The sequence below is a fragment of the Onychomys torridus genome, chromosome 10 (assembly GCF_903995425.1).
Source record: "Onychomys torridus chromosome 10, mOncTor1.1, whole genome shotgun sequence".
In the NCBI taxonomy this organism is placed as follows: Eukaryota; Metazoa; Chordata; class Mammalia; order Rodentia; family Cricetidae; genus Onychomys; species Onychomys torridus.
Genome location: NC_050452.1, coordinates 9052549 through 9078012, shown reverse-complemented (window position 1 = coordinate 9078012; position 25464 = coordinate 9052549). Strand labels below are relative to the sequence as shown.

The 25464-nt window shown below is 40.8% G+C and overlaps 1 protein-coding gene across 1 annotated transcript in view; it reads right to left on the bottom strand.

The window, feature by feature from the left end:
• The window catches only part of Ehbp1 (EH domain binding protein 1), a 286967-nt gene that overhangs the window by 248984 nt on the left and 12519 nt on the right, over positions 1-25464 (bottom strand). The window contains exon 3 of the mRNA XM_036201513.1: positions 5431-5488. Coding sequence (XP_036057406.1) covers positions 5431-5488 — 58 coding nt within the window. The remainder of the gene's footprint in view (positions 1-5430; positions 5489-25464) is intronic.

Here is a 25464-nt window from a genome sequence, read left to right as displayed (position 1 = left end):
GATATACAAGTGCAGGTCTTCAAATAAACTCAATCAAGTATCATTTGGGGATTATAGCATACAGAGGATACTTAAATCTTAAGGATGGATATGATCCTGGAAGAGTCAAAACAGATAAAGAATTAAAAAACTGGGCTGGGATGTAGTTCAGTGACAGATAACTTTCCTGACGTGCACCAGGCCCTAGCGATTGGGGGAGGGCAGTCTGCACTGAGACCTGGGGTGGAAATGAAATAAAATCAGCAAAGGTGCGTCAACAGAGTAAAGAAAACCCAGGGGCATGAGCACCCTAGCCATGTAGTAAAGAAAAGGACCCGGTGTTGGTGATAGGTGGAAACCGTGTAAGGCCTGGAAATGACCACCAGATTCAACAGAGGACAGCCGCTACATCATAGCAAGCAGTTTCAACACAGTAGTTCAGAGGGAAAGCCAGACTGGAATGAGCTCAGAAAGAAAGGAAAGAAACTGGACATACTTCATATGAGAACACACTCAACTACTTGGAGGGAAAGAAACAAGTCACCCACAGTTGAGAAAATAACATCTGAAGAGAAGCGTAAAGACAAAAAGACACTTGTGCTAATGGGAAATAACCAGTTAAAGGGGAAATGTGACGCTGACAATAACAAGAGGAGAAAAGTCAAGAGGACTGGCCCTACAGCGAGGAGACAGCTGGGGTCTGGGCGCTGTTTGCTTTCCAGAGGCAATGGCTACTTCCCTGTAACAGTGCATGAGTGCAGATGCACATCAGGGAAGATACTTGACAGACAGGAAGGGAGGGGGAAGTCTCACCTCACAGCACAGGACCTGCATTTGTACTCCAGAACCCCTTTAAAATTGGCAGGGGTGGTTGTGCACAGCTGTAATCCCAGGGCTGGGGAGGTAGACAGGCAGGTCCCTGGGACTCACTGGGCAGCCAGTCTAATCTAACTAGTGACCTCCAGGCCCTACTTCAAATATATTCCTAACAATGATACACAAAGACATCCTCTGACCTCTTCTGCCTGCCTCTGCCTCCCAAGTGCAGGGATTAAAATCACCGAAGTTGTTATTAGCTACCTGTATTAGGCTTTTCATTCTTTACCTAGCTTTAGACTCTTGAATTACTACTTTGCGAGTTAATAATTTCCTGGAAAACATAAATACCGATGTGTGCTAGGTTATAGACACGTCACTATACCCAAGGTTTTTGTTTTTTGTTTTGTTTTGTTTTGTTTTGTGTGTGTACATGAAGAGGTCAGAGGTAAAGTGCATATCATACAACAGTGTGGACCTGAGAGTTCAGCAAACCAGGACCTAAGTAAATGCCCAATGGATGTAGCACCTACCTGGAATACCAGAACTTGAGAGGAGATCCCTGAAGCAAGCCAGCTAGCTAGACTAGCCCAGTCAGCAAGTTCTAGATTCAAGTGAGCGACCTTGCCTCAATATATAAGGCAAAGTACACTCTAAGAACACACCCTATATGAACCCTGGCTTCCACATGCATGTGTACACACATCCAACCACAAGCATACAAACATGCACACACACACACACACACACACACACACACACACACACAGCAAAAAGTTTCACTAAAATTTCCAATTTTATACTTCATTGAACTTACATTTTACAAATTTTAAAGGTGCATACATATACCCATGTTGCATATGTCATCTAGTAAGCAGTTTTACTGTTGCTAACAAGACCTCATTAGGCAAAGCTCCACAGGTAGCCTTCCTCTCGATATAGTGATATTTTATTTGTATTGAAATGTGATTTTATTTGTATGTTAATAAAGTTGCCTTGAGGTCAGAGCAAGCCAGAGCAGAAGCTGAGTGGTAGTAGTGCACGCCTTTAATCCCAGCACTTGGAAGGCAGAGCTAGGTAGATCTCTGTGTGTTCAAGGATACAGCCAGCATGGCAGACACAAGCCTTTAATCTCAATACCAACCATAGAAGACCTGGAGGTCTGTACAAACAGGCAGTGACGAGGAGGTCATGTGGCTGGGTTTACAACCAATGAGAAAACAGAACAGAAAGTCTATAAAAAAGATAGGACACACAGAGAGGAAGAACAGCAGAAGCAGTGAAGGGTAAGGTTTTCCGCTCTTGCTCTGACCTCATGGTTTTTAACTCTGCAATCAGTTCTGTGTTTCTTATTTAACAAGCCGGTTACATCTATATCTCAACATGGAAGGGGACACACGGAAAGGCTCAGTCACAAGCAAGTCTTTGGAAGGTGACAGTGATAGCAAAAATCTGATGAGGGTTTTATAGCTCTGGTTCCCTTTGGTATTCTTACACCTCTCTGCAAACTTCAAATTCTAGCCAGAAAACAGAGCTTCGACAACAAACAATAATATGCCATATTCATTCCGGCTTATCACAACTGCCTGGCTGCTACTGTCATGTGTACTGAAAAATTATGTATGTATGCCTTTACAAATCAATTACAGCTTGACAGAGTCTGCTATAAATGCCATGACTTGAGAAAGTAGGAAAGCTTCCTATTGTGTTAATTGCCCATATCAATTATTTTAATCAGAATGATTCTGCAATGAACACTTTAAATAGTCAGCTGTAAAATATACATAGACCAACAGAAAATGAGCAATTAACTAGGAGTTAAACTTTAAATTAAAAAGGCAAATGTGGCTAATTATTTACTGCCTAATTTAACTGTCAGTATAATATCTTATGAGTGTCAGTTTTAAATTTCCTTATTTAGCTATTATGTGTAATTTGTAAAACATTTCCATAAATGAACATGACATATGTAAATATATATGTTATAAGCTTAGCACTGTCAGTTCTCATAAACTGTTATACACCTCCAATACTCCAAGAAAAAGACAAGAGTTCTAAAGGACAGTAACATCTGAGGGACAGGATCCCAGGACTGCCCTTGTCCACAGCTGCTCAAGTCTTTACATAAATGGTACAGTTTGTACATGACCCATGCAGACATTTACAGATACCCACTACAATGTGGGGGCAGTGTAACTAACTACTTGTTGTCCCATACTGTTTAGGGAATAATGAGGAGAACTTTTTTTTTTTTTTTTTTTTTTTTTTTTTTGAGACAGGTTTCACAAAGACCAGACTGGCCTTGAACACCTGACCCTCCAGTCTCCACCTCCCAAATACTGAGATTATGGATAGTCCACCACACCTGGCTCACTCACAATTTTCCCAAAATATTTTCAATCCATAGTTGGTTGAATCCACATATATGAAACTCCTAAATACAAAGAGCTGACTGTATAAAGGAGGATCGTGAAGAACATCAAACTTAAAGAAACAGAAGAAAAAGTAATTTCTTCTAGAATATACTGTATTTAATCTGTAGCCTCGTTTGTATTTCATTACCTAGATTCAAACAATATCTGTTATCATATGAGAAAGACTCTCCCCTTCATAAAAACTACTTCATTTTAAATAAGCTATTAGATAACAAAGTATATTCAATATCAAAAATGAGTATTTTCTGACTGACCTACAACCTAATTTATTATATTTCATAATTCTTTTAGAATATAATTGCTAGCTAACTGTCAAAAAGAAATAAACTGCTTTCAGTGTCCACTACAGGTATAGTCACAAGCCTCTATTACACTTAGTGAACAACTCTATTCTGGTCAACTCCATGAAAGTTGAAGACACAATGAGAAGTACTGTGTCCATTTTTAGAACTCCTTCTCATGTCTAAATAGATAATATGCCCTGAAGAAAATGCTGTTCATGGTGTGAATCAGCTTAAATTTCTATATTGCTGGTAGGAGTGTTTGGTCATTTCTGTGCACATTATGTATGCATGTTTATGGATGTGTTGTACATGCACACATTTGTGTGTGTGTTTGTGTGTGTGTGTGTGTGTGTGTGTTGTGAAGTACTGTGCACAGATGTGTACACACATGTGCATGGAGACCACAGCCTGATATCAGCTGTCTTCATCTATCACTCTACCTTTTGGCAAGTTGTTAAGTTAAAAGGTACCCATCCTAGCACCCAGAGCTGCATTCCCATGGCTGAGAGAGAAACAGAAAATACTTAAACAACAATGAGTCTAGCAGTTAACACTGACAAGGTGAAACCGTACATAATCAGGGCTGAATAATTAATAACTTGTAGTATATTCACAGAATGGAATAATACTATGCAGCAATCAAACTATAAACTACATAAGAAAACAAGAACATGAACACATCTCAAAAACATGATGCTGAGCAAAGGAAACCACACATAAAACAGTATTATATTATGTAAAAACAATATATAGTACTATCAAAGCTATACAGTGCTACATAAAAATACTATTATAGCATTTTATATGAAATTCAAAAATAGGTAAATTTAGTCTTTACTGACAGAAAATGAAAAATGCTAGTCTCTAAGGGTTTGAGAACTGCATGGAAAAGAAACAAAAAAATTTATGCTGATAGAAATCTACATTTTGATAGTATTATTTATACCATATGTATATATAAATCATATTTATACGTGCATATTATAAATTATAAACATGTTTATAAATTATATCACTGTAGTGGTTTGAATAAGAATGGCTCATATATTTCAATGCTTAATCATCAGAGAATAGCAAAACTTGAAAAAGATTAGGAGGTGTAGCCTTAATGGAAAAAGTGTGTCACTAGGGGGTGGGCTTTGAGGTTTCAAAATCCCAAAGTCTGGCCCAGTGTTTCTCTCCCTGCTGCCTGTGGGTCATTTGGAGAACTCTCAGCTACTTCTCCAGCACCGTGTCTGCCAATATGGCATCATGCTTCCCACCATGATGATAATGGACTAAACCTCTGAAACTGTAAGCAAACTCCAATCAAATGCTTTCTTTTATAAGACTTGCAATGGTCGTGGTGTCTCTTCAAGCAATAGAACAGTGACTAATAAACTCACTGAACTGAATAACTAAGGTTTGGTTAATTATGGATGCGTAAGTTTTAGCTTAATAAAAATAAAACCGCAGGCCAGATGTGGTGGCACACCCTTGTAAGCCCAGCATTCAGGAGGCACAAAAGGTAAGATTACAGAATCTAAGCCAGCCTAACACACAAAGTGAGACACTGTATCAAAAACTGGGAGGCACCTTTAATAATTTTTAAAATTTCAATTACCATATAACAACCTTTTCTTAATAGAGGTCCATCTATATGGAAAAACTAACATCCAATAAATATGCTTACAGTTGTATGCTCATAAAAATGTATGTATCTACAGAACAGAAAGTTGAAAACAGTTACAGAACTGCTGCTGGACATTTCAGAATTCTGTCCTAGTCCCTATGCACACGACTATCAGTACAAAGAGGAAAGCCACTCTCCTCTCCCGGGCAAGTCTCCACTTCTTACTGCTGCCTCCTCCTCAGCATCTGAACAATCGAACCCTCAGCACAAGTTTGTAAGTGGGAACTGTTCAGCGTGGACTCACCTTGGAAGACTTCCTTCGGCTTCTTCTTGTCCAGACTACCACCAACTTATCTGGTTGCCTGTTAAATTTTAAAAAAAAAGGTGAAAATTTAGCTTTAGTATCTTCAAAGGGACAAACATGGGCGGAGGGGGCTCCACAGGTGACATGCTTTCTATGTGAGCCCTAACCCCCTAGCTGGATGTGGCACTGTGTCCTGTAACCCAGTACTCAGGGCACAGGGACAGGAGGATCCCAGGAGCCCATCAGCCTGTCAGCCAGGTCAAAATGATGGCTGCAGCTTCAGTGAGAATCCTGTCTAAGAAACTAAGATGAGGGGCTGGGGATGTAGCTCAGTGGTGGAGTGCTTGCCTAGCAAGCGCAAGGCCCTGAGTTCAATCCTCAGCTCTGGGGGAAAAAAAGAAAGAAAGAAACTACAATGAGGAGTGATAAAGATATCAGAAACTGACCTCTGGCTTCTACACACAAACACACAGGTGAGTGAGTGCATGTGCACAAAGATGCACACACCTCACACACATACACGCAAAAGGACAAAAGTGTCTTCTACTTAGATTACACCAAGTAGTTAAGCTATATCCAAACACAGTAGATGCTAAATTCAGATAGGATCTAGTTGAAATAACTAATATTTCCTCCAGACTTTTCTTAAAAAGTATACCAAGTTAATTCACTGCAACAAACCAAGGAGAATACAAAACTCAGAAGTGACTATAACTTTAAAAAGAAAAGCATACATCAATCTCCTCCAAAAATGCTGCACTCTTCCCACATTAACCCTTTTAATTGACAGAAAAGAAGCATTAAAAGGGCACTTCCATAATTTGTCTGTGGGCTACACTACCCTGTCTCTTACCCACAATGCTTAACAATTTTCAGACATTTTCACTATCATCAAATTACCCTCACAAAAGCAATGCTGTGCTGAAAAACACACACAGTACAAACTACAACCTGTATAGGCTGTAAGCAACCTTAAAAAACTGACAGAGCTCAGGCTGTAACTGAGACCTCCCAAGCTCACAGACCTCTCTTCTTTATCTTCTGCCAATGGAAATGCATCTTTAGCTAATACAACTAAGCTCTCTTTCATGTTTCTGGAAAACAGAAAGACTATTATTATCCATCAGTTTACTTACATTTTCATTTTCAAAAAAACTTAAACATTTCCCACACCAGGCTTGGTAACAAGCCTACAATCGCAGGTGCTCCCGGAGACTGCAACAGGAGGATTGGAAGCTGAAGTCCAGCCCTCACCAGAGACGCTCCAGCTCCAGAGAAACAGTGAAAAGAGCCCAGAGCATCTGCCTAGCACGTGTGAAGACCTGGGTTCAATCCTCAGTACAGAAAAGGAAAGTTATATGCTGTATGCATCAAACAATACACAGGATAAGTCAACTACATACATTACAACTACCCTGCAGAGGCAGGGATCCAGAAAAACCATAAAGATAAAGAGAGATAACAAGGAAGTCACAGAAATGAGTAATAAATAATTAAGCTTCTCGTCCTAACAACAGTCCCAGAGACAGTGAAGTCAAGACCTTCAAGTGCAAGAGGAAAACAGCTGCTACCCTAGAGTTTACACCCAGCTACACCGTCGCCCAAGCGCCATTGAGGACCAGCAAGATGGCACAGCGGGAAAGAGAATTGCTGCCAGACCTGACCACCTGAGTCCAACAGCCCAAATCCACACGGCAGAAGCAGAGAACTGCTCCCACAAATTATCCCGCCTTCCACACAGGATACAAGTGCACACATACACAATACACCATACATACAGACGTGTAATAAAAATGATTACACACATACAAAGATGAAGCATTCACAAGGTAAAGAGAGAAGATGTATAGAAGCAAAAGAAATAAAGTAAATGCTAATGGGTGTTCTTTCTATGGAGCAGAACCTGAACACAGTACACAAACACAAACACACACACACACACACACACACACACACACACACACACACACACAACTTAAAAGTGCCAATCATGAAAACTGTTTGAATAAGGACTTAGCCAAACAAATATACAATGTTTCTGGTGGTAAAAATAAACAAAATGATGTAATTCAATTGTGGTGAGTCTTCCCAGAGTGAGATGTTGGGAGCAGTGACCAGGTGATAGGGATGACAATTTCTATAAAACAGCATTCATCTGAGGCTCTGTACCAACAGAGAACAATAACCTAAACTTAAAAACAAAAACAAAACTCTCCTCTGTCCTCTCTCCCTCCTCTCTCTCCCCAGCACCCCCTAGCAGTTGCAGTCTGGATGACCTAGTGAGACCCTACATACATCTATCTGACCATGTGGCCTCTAGTCATGCAAGGCAACAGTCTCCAATATGGGGGAAAGAGCAGTCTGCCATCCACTGGCTTACATTCTAGTATAACTAACTCTTAGTACCTCATAAACAGCTTCTCTCCAACCAAGTCCTGAACCCACATTCCTTTTTCTTAACATCTTCAGGTGTTACCTCCTCCTTTCCTACCTGATAAACTCTTTATCTTTGAGCCTTCTTTGTGAAATTGACTTTTTCTTATTTTATCTTCACACCTCCATTCACACACACAATGTCAACATACAAACACACACACACACACACACACACACACACACACACACACACACACCAAACCTCAGGCAGAGTTAAAGCCCTTACTAAGTTCTCAGTAAATACCTAAGCCATGTCTCTATTTACATACTTTTTATGTAACATAGTATAATTACTTCTATCTTCCCTACTAGACCATACTAACTGAACTTTATCTCTGTATTACTAGCAACTAATAAAAATCTGGTACAAGGTTACAAGGCCCAATGAATGTCCATTACTGAAAAAAAATGAGCCTAAGTTGCATCCAAGAATATCCAATTGACTAATTGTAATTGATGAGCTCTAACGAAAGCCAGTAGCAGTATAAAGCACTTCCTCTGCAGCAGATAGGAACTTCTCAAGAATGTTTATCTTGGCTACATATTAAAACCTCCTGGAAAACTTTTTTAAAATACCAATGCTTGTATCCCAGCCTTGGAGAATCTAATTTAATGGGGCTAGTGTGTAGAATTTTAACAATTCCACAGGTGATTCCAACAGTGCAGTGATGGCAGTGAACTACTGGCTAACAGGAACATGGTTAGACAACCCCACACTTGATGGCTCACAACATTAGTGCAGATTGGGACGTGTCTTGCACAGCTGTTTGAATTCCACTTTCTCCTAGTTGGACCTGGAGGACCCTCCCACTCCCAATCCACTTTACTGCTTCAGGAAAGTGAAGCTTTTTAACTCGGGAAAGCAGGAGGGCGTCCTCTGCTCACCTAAGTGACATATAAAAACACCCACAGAGAGAGCTAAACTTTTCGGATTCCAATCCCATCAACACTGCAAATGTCTTCGCTAAGGGATGTGGGTGTAAGTCAGTGGCAGAGTGCTTACCTAGCAGTGTAAGACCCTAGGTTTGATCCCTAGCACCATGTGACATACACACATGGAAAACATATCTAAATAGAATCTAGTTTTATATTATCTAGCAGAATGTTCAAAAGTAAGCCATTCTCAATAGAAGTGTACAACAACAAATGGCTGGCTGCAATTAATATTTTAGTATTCATACTGTGCTCAAAAAGAACCATTAAATATTTACTAATGAACATCCAAGAGAAAAGGGACATCATTAGAGCTTTCTCCAGCTACCAGAGAGCCTGTGTTTATAAAACTTTCTATCAAAAACAAAAAAAGCCAAGAAAACCTGAGAGAGCTCAGGTTACAGAGAGTATCCAATGATCATGTCTAGTCCAGTAGCAACAGGGTAGTCTGCCTTTTAAAACACAGAGGAAGAAGAGAGACCTTAAAGGCATTTAAATACGGACCTAGAGATATACACATAAATGTATGTAGTTGTACTTCTATCTGAAAGGTTTCCCTGGAAATCAAAGCCTTTTGATGTTCCCGTTGGAGCAAATCAGCTTTTGGGGCTAGAACAGACTAGACCAGAAGTTCTAAGCCAGCCTGGACTGTAGAGTAACACCTTGCCTCAAAACGTAAAAACAAGAAAAAAAACATTTATCACCTTTTCCCTTACTCTCAAAGACCATGAAAAATGAACAACTTGAATTTTCAGAAAGCAGGCTCTATGTCAAAGCATGGTTTTGACCCTAAATTCTGGAGAAGAAAAGGGGAGTAGAGAAAAGAAGAGAGGGCTATGAAATCCAGATTACAAAGCAAGGAGCTCCATCCTTAAACAAGCCCTCTCTTTCCACTGCTGGGTACAAAGGTAAGCGGAAAGAAAATCACTTCAATTTCTATACTCTTCTATGCCCACGTGTATCATATGTATGATGTAAACTTTAAAAGACGTTTTTAAAAATTCAAAACTAGGGCTGGAGATGTGGCTCAGTGGTTAAGAGCACTGGCTGATCTTCCAGAGATTCTAAGTTCAATTCATAGCACCCACATGGTGGCTCACAACCATCTATAGTGGGATCCAATGCCCTCCTCTGGTGCACAGAGAACCAGCACTCATATACAAAAGTAAATAAATCCTAAAACAAAACAAAAAAATCCAAACTGTCACATGAAAATCTGTCACATAACATTCTAAAAGTATTGGTTCTCAATGTTCCTAATGCTATGACCCATTAATACAGCTCCTCACGTTGTGGTGACCCCCACTATGAAATTATTTTTGTTGCTACTGTCACGAATCATAATGTAAATATCTGTGTTTTCTAATGGTCTTAGGCGACTCCTAAGGCTCTTTGGCCCTCAAATGGGTCGCTACCCATGGGTTGAGGACCACTGTTCTAAAAACTCCAAAAGCATTCAACAAATATTTTACTGGGTGCTACTAGATGGAGCAACAGACATACCACAGTGCAAGACACAAGATAAGTTGACAAACTACAATGAGGCAACTAAAGCCAACTACCCAGTAGGAGGCCCAGTGTTGGGGAAACACTAAGAAAAGGGGTCTTCAGCAAAAAGGAGTATGTCCATAAATATCTCAGGAAGGACACACTCAAAAGAACCTGCCCAATAGCAGAGATTATTTGATTCAGAATTTGTAAAAACTATAATTTCTAATGGCACTTTTAATGTAAAACCCAACAACAGATGAGTGACTAATTACAGTATGTCTGCTTAGAAAATTATATAGCAATTAAAAATATTTTCTAAGATCATAAGCATGTAACAATGTTTAGGATTTGTGTTAATATAGACTTTAGTTTTTTTCTATGCTATATATTAGAGACACCAAGAGCAAATGTCTTCCAATGAGGTACCAAAACTTGATAACCAAATAATGTGATTATCAATAAAGAATAAACTTTTCTATTTTTTCTACAATGAATAAACATTACTGGTCAAAGTACTGAGAACAAAAGAATGTTCAATGCCCGGCCATAAATAGGACAACTGTATCACCCTCCTAGGCTTGGGGGACAGTTCAGAAGAGTGGGAGGAATAAGAGCCAGAGGAAACTGGGGGAAGAGGTGTGGAATGCTGAGTTCAGGACATGATGTGGCCAGCACTCTTGAATTCACAGCAGCTGTGGTTACCTGCACAAGATTGGGCCAGGCACTATCTGCCAAGGAGGAGGGAGGGACCTGTGGGACTCTACCCTTCCTGATGCCTCATATGGAGTCAGCATTTGCTGAGGGAGGGGAAGACATAGTCTTTAGTGGAGGAGTCGCTCTAAGGATCCCATGCTCCTGTAATAAATCTAGTGAAACTCATTGGACATAACACACACACACACACACACACACACACACACACACACACACACGCCAGCATGAAAGCAGAAATGGGGCTAGTTATGAAGAGGAAGATAATTAGCTAATAAAGCATTTTTATATAAAAAGTTCTTAGAGAAGACAAAAACAGAAATACTTTTCTGTACCTTCTACTAAGGATTTATATTATTTTATGTTGGGAGTGGTATAAATGCATGCAGTGAATACAACATTTAAGTTTAGAATCAGGAGAGGAAATGAAATTAATTTTTTAATTTCATTGACTTTAAAGAGTCTTCAGACTGAATTTTGTTTTCTAAGCAACAGAAGTGTAAGGAGAAGGGTAGCAATTCTGTCTTCAGTTAACACAACATTCCCAAAGTCTAAGGAAAGTTTTTACACACACCCTACTTGACCCCCAGCACCCTCCCCATCTTCTTCCGAAGCCTCTCTATTCCTGAGCCCTTCTCTAGGATTCCAAAAAGGCTGGGTGGGCCCAAATAATAGCAGACATACTTTCATATCACTCATTCTCCTCCACATCAATTAAAATTCTCACTTTTTCAGAGTCAGTATCTTAAGAGAAAGAAAATGTAAGGAAATTGTTTTAATCTAAGAGACACACATTAATAAAAGATCCTCCAAAGATGGTTCAATACAGAGGAAGGAACCCTGGACTGGGAGGAGACAGAAAATTTGCTTTTCCTAGTTCTGGAACCAAGATACTTAGAGATACTTCCCAATTTCATTGAGGCTATTACCTAATGTATCAAATGTAAAGGGACTATACAAAAACTGCAGCTAGTTCTACATACTATGGTTCAGTGACTTATAACATTAGATAGCACCAAATATTTAAGTGGTTGGTGATTTCAAAAAGAATGAGAAATACAGGACAGGATAAAGGATTTGTATTTCTTTAACAATCCTGAATTAGCTAACTAACATTTCTATCTTAGTTAGAATTTCTATTGCTGCGACGAAATACCATGACCCAGAAGCAAGTTGGGGAGGAAAGGGTGTACTTGGCTTACACTTCCACACTGCAGTCCATCACTGCAGGAAGCCAGGACAGGAACACAAACATGGTAGGAACCTGGAGTCAGGAACTGATACAGAGGCCATGGAGGGGTGCTGTTTACTGGCTTGGTCCTCATGGCTTGCTCAGTCTGCTTCTACAGAACTCAGGACCACCAGCCCAGGGATGGCCCCATCCACAATAAGCTGGGCCCACTCCTATAAATCACTAAGAAAATTTGCTCTATAGCTGGATCTTGCAGAGGCATTTTCTCAGTTGAGGTTCCTTACTTTCAGATAACTCTATTTTGGGTCAAGTTGACAAGACTAGCCAGCACCCATGTCAGATGACTCACAATGGCCTGTGACTCCATCTGCAGGAGGTCCAAACCTCTAGCAAACAGGAGCACCTGTGCTCATGTGCCCCCCCCCACACACACACACTTAAAAATAAAAACTTCTTTTTAAAGTAAGTTTTTATTAGATTAGGCTATTTGTATTTCTGGGTATAGATATGTACTATGGACACCTTGTAGGGAAAAGGGACTGGCTAGAGAAACCCACCCTGACCCTGGAGCCCAGAATTAGGGAAGGATGGCTCAGATAAAGCCAGTAAGAAAAACACAGTTTAGCTCAGATCAGAGCAATCTCTACCCCTGTCCAACTGACTTGTGAAATCAACCAATCACAGAACAGGACAGTAGAATCCTGGCCCTAGGGCCCAGGACCAGGGAAAGAAACACAGCCCGTGTTTGGGACCTGAGCCAGAGAAATGAATACTTTATCCCAAAACCCAGAACCCAGGAAATATGCCCTGACTCTGAAACTAGTACCAAAATAACACTCTTGGCCCCTAGAATCAGAGTCAGTGAAAGAAAGGTGCCCTGGCCTTAGAGGTAGTGTCAAAAAGCCAAGAAAGGCCGGTGAAAGAAACATAGTTTGGCCCTGACTTCAGGGCCATCTCTGCCCCTGGCTCACAAAACTGGCCAATCCCTGGGCAGAAAATAAACTAACCAATCACAGTTGACTCCACTCCCTAGACATTGGTCAGTGGTGAGCTGTTCTCGCCACCGCCTTCCCAAAATAAACCTTCCTCAAAAGAGTATTGGGTGAAGACCTTCATTCACTGGTGCACAGAAGAACCTTGCTGGGACATCCCATAGTGAAGTGAGTGAGAAAGAGCTGGTAACACTGAGCCAGAGATTGTGGCTCTCCAGGAGAGGAGCAGGATTGCTGTGTCCTGCAGGGAGACCATCCCCCATCACACTGGGTATATCCTGACTTTCCTGAAGAATCAAGATACCCTTCCTTCCTGAAGCAGTTCCAGGCCTGACTCTCCTGAGAAGTCAGGAAACCTTCCTTTCCAAGGCTGGGCTGTTTCTTTGCAGTCCCAGCCATCACAGCTGTGCTAAACAGCTCCAGGTGTCCGGGACACCTTCAGGGCAGAGTTCTTGTGCTAAGTAGCTGGAGGTGTCCAGGATACCTCACCCTCTAGGGCTGAACTGTCTCCTTGCAGTTTCAGCCATCAATTTACTAACATTTTGGTGCCGAAACCCGGGGCACCACACCCAGAGTTTTTGCAGTTTACTTACACACCTACCTACATTTTAAAGAACTCAGTAAAGCACATCTCTCCCTCCTCCACCTGTCTGTCTAGCAATATAATAGCTGTTATCTTGTAGGAGCTTACATTTCAAAGCACTGAGACCAAAATGTAACTCAATCTTTTTCACTAATATGAAATCAATGTTTCCAAGGATAAACGAACTCAAATTTATATTGAAGCCTCTGAGCTATTTGAAAATAAGACACCTAAGTTATGAAAATATGAAACAAGAAAAATAAGAAAGCTTTAGAACATGAAAAGTGCACATTCCTTAGAGTCCAGGAACCACTTAAAATGATGAATAATGAACTTACTGTGCATAGGCACTTCCGCATACAACCCCTTATTCTGTGGAAAGAGCCCTCAGCCGTATCAGGACATTTCATGGCGGGGTACTATGGACATTGAACAAAAGGAGGACAATTTTCTTATCACGGAGACTTTGACCTTACTATTATTTCTCAGTAATAGCTTTACCCTGCGGTAGGGACAGCCGCCTCCACTGCACTATACTGCACGAGTTACAACACTCCCTTTATGCTTCCTTCACAAGTCACTTCGCCAGCTCCTGTAATTCAACAGGAGAAATGCGTACAAATACAAAGCACATAGTATAAACAAGCATCTAAGTGCAACTTCCATTCTGTACAAATGAATGACAGCCCTAATATTAAAAGTGTAAAAGATCTCTGTCACAAGTAGAAATACATTTTTAAAATATATTTTGCACTATCTTATTTTTTTAAGAATCTTAGAGTGTCTACTTGTAGCTGAAAAATATTGAATTGATGAAATACATGATCTCTGGCTGACCCTTTTTATAGAACTATTTAAGACTAGGAGCACTCATACTGAAGAAACTCAGTTTGGCATAAGTGAGCCAAATGTATTTTGACAAACCTTCATAAAGTACACTACTAAGTAGCACAAAACATTTAGTTTTCCCAATATAATGAATCACTGCTATGTATGTATGAAATACAGATCTGGATCATACTTTATTGCTACTATAAGAACCACATGGACTATTTCCTTTAACTTAACATATTTCTTACTATTCATTTCCTGGTCCTGTTGGAATGAACATCACATGCCACTAAAACAGAAATCAGTATTCCGGGGGGTATGTGCCCGATTACCTAAATAGATACAAGTAGAAACAAAGAATACATCATCTAACCACATCCTTCAAGATAATCATATAATTCACCCCAATCTACTCTGTAACTGATGCTTTTATCTGTCCGTCTTGATTCTGATTTTAAGGTTCTCAAGAGATTTCCCTAGGGGAAAAGGTATTCAAAAAGAATGCATTGAGAGAAGGAAACGGAAATAAGATTATAAAAAGTCATACGAAAACAGAGAGATCTGGGTTAAATTCCAGTTCACCTTCTGCTTGCACCATCTTCACGAATTCACCTTCCGCTTGCACCATCTTCACGAATTCACCTTCTGCTTGCACCATCTTCTCCAGTTCACCTTCTGCTTGCACCATCTTCTCCAGTTCACCTTCTGCTTGCACCATCTTCTCCAGTTCACCTTCTGCTTGCACCATCTAGGCCCCAAGAGGCTTCGCACTTGTGAAATAAGAGCCTCATGGGACCAACATAAAAATATGTTCAAATAACACATGAGGATACTAATATCTGTGCTGGTGGCATGTGAGACTTGTTCCAACAGGCACAGGAAATAGAGAATATGTAAAATGCTAAATTAGAGGAATCACTATGGGCGGCACTATAAAACAATAAAGAAAGCAGGAGTATTATTTGGGAGATCTGTATTTCATACATACACAACAATGACTCATTGTGCTTCTTGACTCAGAAATATTTTTATATTAGAAAATTAGGAAGACACTGACGGTAGAGGAAAAAGAACAGGCAAGGATGTCCACATATGTGCATACACAATACACCCATATAGACACACATATACAAGAGGAAACATATAAACCATTTATAGTTTCAAATGAAACAGTGTGTGAGAAGACCAAGAGTGGGGAAGAGAGAGAGAGAAGGGGAAAGGAGGGAAGAAAAGAAGGAAGATGGCATTCTCTCAAAAACGGAGGGTGGGCAACCAGCTACTCCATGTACATGTTCCATACTGTCTCCATCTTCAATGTGAACAGCCAAGGGTCACTAAGAAAATCCTAATATAAAAGGCAAGATGCTATTAAAAATTTAAAAAGACAGACAGAAAGAAAAAGGAACTTGGCCAAGCTGAGACAATATGAGCAATATGCTCAGAAAGGGATGCAAACAATATTACAGGCATGAGAAACGAAGAGAAGGAGCCGTAGGGATGCTACTGTAGGTACAGTGCTTGCCACACAAGCCCAGGATCTGAGTTGAGACCCCAGAACCCACATAAAAAGCCAGGCACAGGCCTGTTATCCCAACACCAGGAGGCAGAGACAGCAGGATCTTGAGGACATGCTGGCCAGTCAACCTAGCCAACTGGTGAGCTCTACGTTCAGTGAGACCTTGTCTCAAAAAATAAGGTGGGAAGCAATATAGGAAGATATCCAACATTGACCTCTGACCTTCACACATGTGCACAAGGGAGCATACACCTACACACACTTGTGCATACACTCACACACAAAGTAATAAAAAAATAAATAAAAGAGCAGGGTTTAAGGAAAAAGAACACACTAAAAATTATGGGGTTTTTTGGTTTTGTTTTGTTTTTAACTAAGAAAGCATAAGAAGAGTTGGAAGAAGATGATATGAAAAACTTTCAGAACTACAATGAAAGGTTTTTTTTCAAAAGAGAAAAATTAAGTAAATATGGAAGGTAAAAAATCTGACTGACCTCTAATAATATCAGAGAATCAAAGGTCCTCAGGTGTCACTTGTCCCACAGACCTACATAATAACTATTCCAAACTAGACCAGGACACAGGACGGCCCAGATGGAACTGGCCAGGCCACACCCATGACAAGTTCAGAGTATGAATGTGGAAACTCAGCTGGCAGACTGTCCCTTGAGAAGAGTGAGAATCCAGGTTTGATGCCAAGCACATTCACAGCTGCTAACAACCGTCTGTGGCTCCAGCTCCAGGGGACCCAATGCCCTCTCTGGCCTCCTTGGGCACTGCACACAGGCGGTACACAGACACACCTGAGGGCAAAACCCTCAAGCACATAAAGCAGACGGGGGTAGGGAGAGTCAGGAAAAGGAGCTATAGAAAACTGCGGGAAAATACATCTGACCAAATCTGATGCCTACTCGTGATTTACAACAAAACAGCCAACCTTACAGCTAGCCAGGTACATAAAGTAACTTTATTTGATTAAAAATAACACACGCACACGCACACACACACACACACACACGCACACGCGCACACACACACACACACACACACACACACGCACACACCACAACTAGCATCGTATTCAATAACACACACACACACACACACACACACGCACGCACGCACGTGCACACACACACACACACACACACACACACACACGCACACGCACGCACACACACACCACAACTAGCATCGTATTCAATAGATGAGACCAAGAATAAGGCAAGGCAAGGCAAGGCAAGGCAAGGCAAGGCAAGGCAAGGCAGATAGATGGATCTCTGTGAGTTGGAGGCCAGCCTGGTCTACAGAGAGAGTTCCAGGACAGCCAGGGCTACACAGTGAGACCCTGTCTTGAAAAAAACAAAAGCAAACCAAACAAAACAAAAGAAACAAACAAATAAAAAGGAGTAACTTTTGGCCGGGCAGTGGTGGTGCACACCTTTAGTCCCAGCACTCGGGAGGCAGAGGCAGGCGGATCTCTGAGTTTGAGGTCAGCCTGGGCTACAGAGGGAGTTCCAGGAAAGGCGGGGCTGCTCAGAGAAACCCTGTCCCCGGGGGTAGAAAAAGAGAGTTAGGCAAGGATGTCCCCTCTACTACTTTCCTACACTGCAGGAAGGACTGGGAATACAGGACAATGGATGTAAGGACATGACAGGAAATCATCAGAAGGCAACAGTTAGTGAGGGAGTCTCAGGAGCTCTTTACCCCCACCACACAATGAACAACGCTGGCAATGGACTCCAGTAGTTTCTGTACAAAATCAGAATTTTAGGGTACTGTCCAAAATAGCCACAGAATTTTGCCTCAGAGTTTTAAAAATAGACAAACTGGGCCTCAATTGCAAATTTAAAATTAAAGATCTTTAGTGAAAGAGAAATATTAAAGGACCTCTAATAGAGAAACATGCCGAGTGCTCGGAATCAGTCAAGCCACCTCAACATGGAAGCCATCTCTGTATGTCAATTCCCTTCTATAAACATAATTTATTTCTCTTCTTCTTAAACTATGCCACAAAGTATTTCTTTAAAAATTCAGGAAGAATCAGGAATAGAGATTAATGTCAAACTATAAGCCACTTTGTACCATAACAATAATTCAAGTACACAAGCAGCACTGAATGAATCCTTACACAAAACCAACAGGAAAGCAAGTGAAGAGTGAAACTCCATCAGCAATGACTAATGTAACTTGTCGTCCTGGACCGGCTCCTCAACAGACAAAGGACAACGCTCAAAACGCTGGTGAATCTGAATAAAGTCTGGATGCTAGCTAATGTACCAGCAATTATTTCATTTTGACAATGTGCCACGATAATGTGCGGTTATGTATATAATGGCAAAAGAAACAGGGCAAAGAATGCATGCAAACGGGTTGGGGATTTAGCTCAGTGGTCCTGGGTTCGGTCCTCAGCTGGGGTGGGGGTGGGGATGCATGCTTCTACACTAGCTTTTAAGTTCTGAAAAATCTAAATGTATCCCAAATTTGAAGAAAACACACATACCATGGCCAAGTGGAATGTGCTCTATGTACCTGAGGCTGGTTCTACATTCAACAGTTAGTTATTGAGGAGCTTGGCATAGTAGTAGTTCATACATATAAACTCAGCATTCAGCAGGCTGAGACAGAAAAGCTGCCTAAGTTGGAAACCAGACTGGACAAGCTAAAGAAGAGAAGTAGTAACTGTGTCACTACACATAGGAAAAGTGATAAAATCCAACACCTTTCCATGGCCACAACTCTCAGGAATAAAGGGAAATTTTCTCAACTTGGTAAAGAATGCCTATAAAAACCTACACCTTACAGAAATAAGGGGGACACCTTGTAAAAAGTAGTTCTTACTTGGGGAAATACATTAAGTTTCACTAATTTACAAACTTCAAATTAAAGAGAAGCACAGATTCTGAGACTACAATCAGAAGACTAGACTAAATGAAAAGATTAATTAGAAGTTAAGGTACATATATCATTTCCCAGAATCATTCCGCAAAAGTGCAGACAGTAGCTTCCCATGCAGAAGTCTGGAGACCACACTTTAATCAAGTTACAGAAATGAACATTAGCAATGGGTGTTCCATCATGTGATTTTCGACATCCACACATCACTCTCACAACTCTTAACAAGAACCTAGGCATAAAGAAATTCTATAAACCCAAACCAGGATTAAAGAACTCTAAGAGATTAAAACAAACAAAACAATAGTAATCACAACAAAGCAGTGACAGCTAAGTGTGACACATGACCCTAGATTGGTCTCAAAACTTGTTTTCTAATCAGAATTACTCGAATAACAGAGAAATTAGGATTAGGTCCATAAATTAACTAATACCATATGTAAATGTTAATTCCCTAATTATTGTTGACAGCAGAGTTTATTGATGAATTTTCATTAGAATCATGGGATATTTAAACTAGAGAATGGGATAGGTACAAACCTCCAAATTTTTCTTAGTTCTGTGGGGGTTTTAACATATGTTCATACTTTTTTTTTTATACTTCTAATAAATGAAACAAAACTCTCTCCAGTCCACATGGGATTTAGTGCTTGGGCTTAATGACTATTGTATGGAAGGGCATAGGTTAGCTTTACAGCAGAGAAGCTCTGTGAATTAGGGACAGAAGCCAGCGTCCAGAAGTCTACCTGTAGATGAGAGCAGAAGGTTAGTGGAAGCATAAAGGGTACACTGGAGCCTACTGAGGAGGCTCCCAAACCTTCTGCTTTTCAGAGGCAATTTCTTCAAAGACTCCCCGGTCCCCAAGGCAAAAGAAACACCTAACCACTCTGCCTATTTCATATCAGGACCAAACAACCTAAGAAGGATAAAACCTTACTTACATTGGCAAGGGACAACTTCTCAAACCCAGTCATCCTATTGCCACTGTTCCACAGACCTCCTGCTTTTCTTTCACATGCAGCTACCAAAATCCCAGCTTTACAGCATCATTGAAAGTAGTGAGGCAATCCAGCCTTCCAGCTGAATTTATGGGTCAGAAAGACTGCTCAGCAGGTAAAGGTGTTTGCCACCAAGCCCAACAACCGGAGCTTAATTCCAAAACACACACAATAGAAGAACTGTGAGGGCCCAAAACAGCTTGACCACACAGCTGCCATGACAGGTTTAGAGGCCAGAAACAGATTCTATGCAGGCAACACCCAGACCCAGGAAAAGCCATAAGCTGACCCCACCCAGGGAGGGCCTACATCTAAAGAGAAGTACCTGACATTCCAAACACTGCAACCATTAGATAAGGTTAAATAAGATGGCCATATGACCCTGAGTCTAACACACACCTATTTCTGTTTTACAGACATACCCCTAGACAAATGTCAGCCAATCAGGTCCTGAACGCTAGAAATCCCCTAATCCCAACCTCTGCTATGATAAAAAACCCCACCCCACATGGGATCAGGGCTCTCTGCTCTCACCTCTGCATTGTATAGACAGAGAGACCAAGCTCAGAGTTTGAAATAAAGGCACTTTGCTTTTACATATGAGATTTGGTCTCCATGGTGGTCTTTTGGGGGTCCCTGAGATCTGAGCATAACAAGAACCAAGCCCCACAAGTTCTCTGATCCCTATGGGTGCACTGTGACACACATATGTCATGCGCACACACGTGTGCACGTGCACGCACACACACATGCACACACGAACACACACTGAACTTGCTCAAGCTCCAATGCACCATATTTTTAAGCATCTCTTTACTCCCTCTGAGTTTAGGCAATCCCCTGGGGGCTGGCACCACAGGGAAGCCAAAGGGAACATAAAGTATACTTGCAAGGAGAAAGAGAAAGACAAGGGAAGAGCAGAGCAGCGATAGGTCCAGCTGCACTTGGAAACACAGCAACAATGTTAGAACTTGACAAGTTCACAACTTCTATGAAATAAAACCCCACCCTTATCAATCTCTCAACCTCTCTGCTTATATGGAAGAAAATCACTGGAATCAGTCTTTAAGTCAATGAACTTGACCAAACGCTTACATTAATTCTAGGTAGCAAAGCTAAAATACAGTGAGTCCCACAATTTTTCATAAAGAAAATTCACCAATTAGCTGAACCATAGCAGGAAAATTCTAAATCTTAATTTGTACACATCTCTGGAGTATCAACAGAAATCACCCAGAATCCAGTAAAGGTTTCCTTGTGCAAAGAATAAAATGCAGAAAAGAATAAAATGCAGGAGCTGTAACACCTAACTTCATGCTCGAGGGCAATTTGGAAACCTGAAAAATACTGAATTACAGCATCATCCCTGATGTTAGGGATGGGGAACTAGCCCGGTCTGCAAAGCACTCCAGTGGTGCAGACTAGGGCACCCCACCAATGGTGACTGAAGACAGCAGTCACACTGACCAATGTGTAGCCCCTTACTGGCTTGTGGCCAGTGAGTGATCCAAATGGGGGCTAATAAAATTGAAGAACTAAAGTTGTAATTTTCCTTAATTTAAATTAAAAATAGCCACATACAACTATTTACTCCTGCGATGGCTAACACAACTAGATTTCTACTAAATGTTGGTTCTTCTAGATTTTCCATGCTGCGCCCTTAGTTTAAACTAGAGGACAGAAAATTCAGATCCTCAACCATATTATCTTAAAGGAATTTCATTAAAAACCGGCAGAAACATTACCAATTTGACAGCAATTCTTTTTTTCCTCCCCACTGGGGGGGTCTCACTATATAGCCCAGGCCTGGCCTCTCTCCAAGTCACAGTGTTTCTGCCTCAGCCTCCTGAGTGCTAAGATCATGGGTCTACGCCACCACACCGAGTTCTGTGGCTTTTTTCCCTCTGAGGAAGAGGTGGGTTCCTAATAAAAACCCTCTCTAGGTTAAGCCCATGTGTTTTTCTTTTGGCCATAAATCTGCTAAATCTAGGGTACATTGAATTTCTCTCCAGGGCCCAGCAATACCAATTCTGCTCCTGTGAGACCTCTGTTCTGTCTACCTAGAGCTCTAAGTTAGTCAACACAGCCACTGTAAGTTCTTGGGCTGACAAACTCTGACATATGCAGGGACGGACCTTTACAATATCTTTGAATCATGGCCAATGTATATACTGTTTTAAACTTAGAAGTGTTTTTAAAATAGCAAGACCAGAATTAATTAAAACGGTAAAGTTTTCAGTAAGCCAAACTTACCAAAGAAAATCTTTAGGTGCCTATTGGCCCAGCTTCCTGGAAGTATCACACAGAGAGTATAGAGCCAATGGCTTCTACAGTAATCTCACTACCTGCACTTCATACTCAACCCCTTAAGACATCATGCAAAACTCCTAGTGCAGAGTATCAACATCCTTATTGAGCGTTTAGTTCAAAATGATGTTTGTGCCATTTCCCTAGCACACTGGACTATTTATAAACCATACAGCGAGCTACTTCAGTGACTCTTTTGTCGACATCCCTACAAAATTAGAGCACAGTTCTAGAAATGTCAAAGTTTAAGTTCTCTGAGCATTTTAACTGAAAAACTAATATAAGACCAAACTAAACACTAAGAGTGGAACTTCTTCACATAAGCCCTTAAAATTTCATCCCATAATCCTTTTAAAAATAAGCAAACCAAGATTTAGTGGAACATAAGAAAGTTACACAAAACAGATACAATTTACTCCCTGGCTTCTTTTTTAATCATGACAGAAAAAAACATTTCAAAAACACTACTATAGGGGTAGAGAGATGGCTCAGTAGTTAAGAACAAGTGTTGTTCTTGCAGAGGATCTGAGTTTGATTCCCAAGACCCACACCAGGCATCTCACAACTGCTCAAGGGGTTGCCTCTAGCCTGAGGCACATGAACATATAAGGACACACATATGCACATAAATAAATAATAATAAAATTTTAAAAACGACTACTTAAGGAACTAGAGCTTAGGCTGGTATAAAGCTCAATAGTAGTACACTGGATGCTTAAGGCCCTGGAGAAGGGGCAATAGAGAGAAACAAGAGGAAAGGAAAGGAAGAATCTTCAGTGTGTCACTGTTGCAGGACACACACAATAATGACAAATTATTCTACTCTTAAGGAGTTCAGTTCATGTACTCAGCCCTACACTTACTTGAAATGATTACTAAAGAAAAAAGTTTTATATATATATTTTGCTCCAGAAACAAAAACTAGTACTCCCTCTTTCCAAACAAACGCCAACATACTACTAGAACACCTCATTCCTGCTCAACACTCTAGGCTCCCTGGCTTACTATTTGGTCTCTCTAAGTCTTCAGCACCAATTCATTCTTTTTACAACACTTAATGTTTAGGTTACATTTTCTTCTTGCTGTCTCCAGCCTGACCGTCAGGTAAGGACAGAAAGAGCATGGTAACTTACTGAACACACCTTATTTCACCAACCTCCCAAAAAGCTCTGTCCTAGAACATGAATCGCACCCCCACTTTGGAAAGCAGGTGCTAGGAGATTACTTGTTCATGCTCACACTGCCAAGAATTCACACACTTTATACATACACAGAACTGAATCCTCCCCAAAGCTGTTTCAAAGTCTGGTGCCTTGGGTTCCATTTAAGCAGTTACTCTAAGATGCAGAGCAGAAATCAATGAACTTTTTGTTTTTCTGTTCTATAGCTACTTTGTGTTTTGTTGTTTAGTTTGGGTGGTTTTTTGTTTGTTTTGTTTTGTTTTGTAGCCTAGGCTGGCCTCAAACTCCTCCTGCCTCAGCCTCATGGTGTTAGGATTACTAGTGTAAGCCACTGTGCCCAGAGGAACTTTTTCTTAAAGGGCCAGATAGTAAAAACTTTAAACTGCAGCCAGCGAGTCTATAAGGCAATGAGTTAACTCTCATTATAGCGTAAAAGGATCCACAGACAAACATGAAAGAATTTACATGGCTGTACTTTAACACTAGAGGCAGCTTGACTCGGGCAGGCCAGAGTTAAACATTTTGATAAACACAGCTATGACCAATTTTGGCATAAAAAGGCTCCACTATGTGTCTTAAATGACCAATAACAATTGAATTTTGTGAAGCTGTACTTCACAGTGGATAAGCATTTAAAATCTGAATAAAGCATTACAAGTATCAATTCCAGGTTTGAAGTCACTCCAAAGAGCAAGATCACTATGATAAAATTAGAAACAAGTTAGCAGCTTCAAGACCATTAGTAAATAAGTCATCTTGGAAGCACTTGCCACAAGCCTGAATACCTGGCTTGTTCCCCAGATCAGTGGGGAGAGAACTGATTCCCAAAGTTGTCCATACACACACACACACACACACACACACACACACACACACACACACACGCACGTGCACACACACACATACATGCACACACACATACAGACATGCACACACACAAACATGCACACTACACACATATACATGCACATACACACACATTCATGCACAGTCACACATATGCATGCACGTGCACACATACATGCACACACACATACGCACACACGCGCGCACGTACACATACACGCACACACAGACATGCACACATACAGACATGCACACACACATACACACTGCGGGCACACACACACACATTTTTAAATTAAAATTTTTAGTACTGCTAAAAGTATATGTTTTTCAGGGCAGTTGATAAGTCTCAGTGATTAGAAACACAAAGCAAGCCCGAAGGCCAGAGTCCAATCCCCAGATCCCAAAGTGGAAACAGAACTGACTCCTAAAAAGTTTCCTCTGATCTTCACATGCATGCTACACACACACACACACACACACACACACACACACACATACACACACATACACACACACATACACACACATACACACATACACACACATACACACATACACATACACACACACACACACATACACACACATACACACACACATACACACACACATACACACACACATACACACATACACACACACATACACACACATATACACACACCAGAGAGAGACAGAGAGAGAGAGAATAATAGTTGGATTTTTTTTCAAGAATAAGCTTTATGAGTCACATGGTTTACAACACAAAAAGTTACAAAAACTGCAGAGCACTGGCACTCAGCCCTCCTTGCTCTCTCTCTCCCTCGCAGTAAGAACCTCCCTGTCCTAATCATTTTTCCTCCCGCTGTTCTTGGTAACACCAAGAACCTTAACAAGAATCTGCCCCACATTTTAGACTCTAAATTTCCTGACCACCAAAAGGAAAAAAAACAAACAAAATTGTCTCTCTAGAGGGCAAACAGATTCAGGGGTTCTTTTCAGACCCTTTTCTCCGTTCCATCTCAGGCCCCAGCTATTAACTGCCACATCACTAGTTACAGCACCAGGAGGCAGGAGCACCTCCGAGGTACACTAGCAGACTTGTTTAAACACAGAAAGAACTGCTCTTAATTTTTTAAA